Source organism: Adiantum capillus-veneris, chromosome 14 (assembly GCF_014529385.1).
Source record: "Adiantum capillus-veneris isolate H3 chromosome 14, ASM1452938v2, whole genome shotgun sequence".
NCBI classification, from domain to species: domain Eukaryota; kingdom Viridiplantae; phylum Streptophyta; class Polypodiopsida; order Polypodiales; family Pteridaceae; genus Adiantum; species Adiantum capillus-veneris.
The window spans coordinates 92,862,826-92,864,544 of NC_140944.1; the positions used below are offsets into that span (position 1 = coordinate 92,862,826).

Sequence of the window (1,719 nt, forward strand, 5' to 3'; positions counted from 1 at the left end):
AATTTTTCCAAGATGATGCAAGTGATGCAAGGATCACTGCTTTGACATAGAAGCCATGATGATGAAGGAGCAAATGAAAGAAGCTTTTGAATGCAGCATTGGATGCAGTATACAATGAGAAATCAATCTTTGATGGTGAATATGATCCAAAAGGTTACCTAGAGTGTTACAAGTAGAAAATGAAGCTTCAAAAAGTGCCAGACATTTTGATGATTGGAAAATTTGAACAACTTGTGTGTGATCATATTAAGGATCAAACTCAAGTTCTTGCAAGAACTCACGTAGACAATTGGGATGCTTTTGCAGAAGTAATTATACAGGGGTTCTTATTGAGTAAAGACCTAGAGCTTCATAAGATTGAAAGCACATAAAATGAGGAGCCATCTGTTTTAATGCAAAAAACATGTCATGCAGGTGGTCGAAGTTCTATCCGAGCTAAGCTAGAAGCTGTTATCGATGCATGTCTTCTGGAAGACAAATCATTGTTGCATGCATATGATGATTTCATAGTGGATATAGTTTACGCTCGATTGGGATTGACTTCTTTATTTCAAATAAAATGTGACTTTGTGGGTGTAGTCATATCCTCTCAAAGTGACATAAATGAGGAAACAAGTTTCCCAGAGCGAGTGCATGATATGCATGCAAGCATAGCCGCTAACAGTGATCAAGCAACATGTTTGTCAGAGTCAATATGTGATGTAGAGGCCCATTTGGAGTTCTCTTTGGTTGTAGACCATGAAGAGAATGCTTATGCAACATTACATGCAAAAGCAACTATTTTGGCTAATGCTATGCAAGAGGGTTTTATGTCTATTGTTACATTTCAGGACACTGGTGATGATGCTGATCCATATGTATTTAATGTAAACCCAAACAAAGATTATGATTATGGACATGCATATTTATAGGGGGTGCATGATGATGATCAGTCTATGACTACTACATGTGAGAGGGTTTTCTATGATGATGCTATGGAAAATGAAATTGATGCTATCTTTGTAATGCATGCTGAGACTTGTGCTATTGAAGTGGAAAGATATTTGAATGGGAGTGTCATGCTGCCAGAACAATTCATGCCTATGTACGAAACAAGCGATGAGGTTTTTTGTGATAATACTCACAAACTAGGTGGTTCTTCCAAGGAGGAAGATATGGAGCTTATGAATCTACTTGATGATGCGCTAGAGTATTTTTGAGTTCCTTGTGACAAGAGTAGTGAAGAACATCCTGCAATATATGATGAAGATCTTATGTTTCTTTTGGATGAGGCTCTAGAGGAGTTTGTGCGTACTAGAGAAGGCAATCATGCAGCGTTTGCGGTATCAAATGAAGTGATGGAATTCAATGACTCACAAATATAGATTGATATTTTTGAAACCATAGTGATTGAACTCATTTTACCTCTGGGTTTTGCTATGATGGGAATTTGGGACTTTTTGTTGCTATGTTATGAGAAAGTTTGTGGAGATGCAATATACTTGAAATATGATCTTCTACTACCATATGACCCGGGAGGCTATCATGATAGTTATGATTGCTGTCAGTTACTTTATATGCCTTTTGATCCTGGAGGATGGTGCAAATGTTTTAAAGGAATGCTCATAGTAGGGAAATGATTCGTTTCCCGTTTGATCCCAGGGGCTATTAAAGTGCTAGTTGCAGATTTGAAGAGTACCAGTTATCTGTTGTAGAAGGTTTCATGGTACAAGGTTTTGG

At 37.6% G+C, this 1,719-nt stretch overlaps 1 protein-coding gene across 1 annotated transcript; it reads left to right on the forward strand.

The window, feature by feature from the left end:
- The first annotated feature begins 392 nt into the window (after positions 1–392).
- On the forward strand, positions 393–1,199 carry LOC147442772 (uncharacterized). Its single transcript, XM_086529424.1, has 2 exons — positions 393–866; positions 912–1,199. The coding sequence occupies exons 1-2, from the start codon at positions 393–395 to the stop codon at positions 1,197–1,199; spliced, it is 762 nt and encodes a 253-aa protein (XP_086385550.1).
- Positions 1,200–1,719: the final 520 nt, after the last annotated feature.

Bases quoted from the DNA above. Each gene is read 5' to 3' on its own strand.
- LOC147442772 (XM_086529424.1), top strand. From the start codon at position 393: ATGCAAAAAACATGTCATGCAGGTGGTCGAAGTTCTATCCGAGCTAAG. The intron at 867-911 runs GTAAACCCAAAC...GCATATTTATAG, and splicing joins CTGATCCATATGTATTTAAT to GGGGTGCATGATGATGATCA.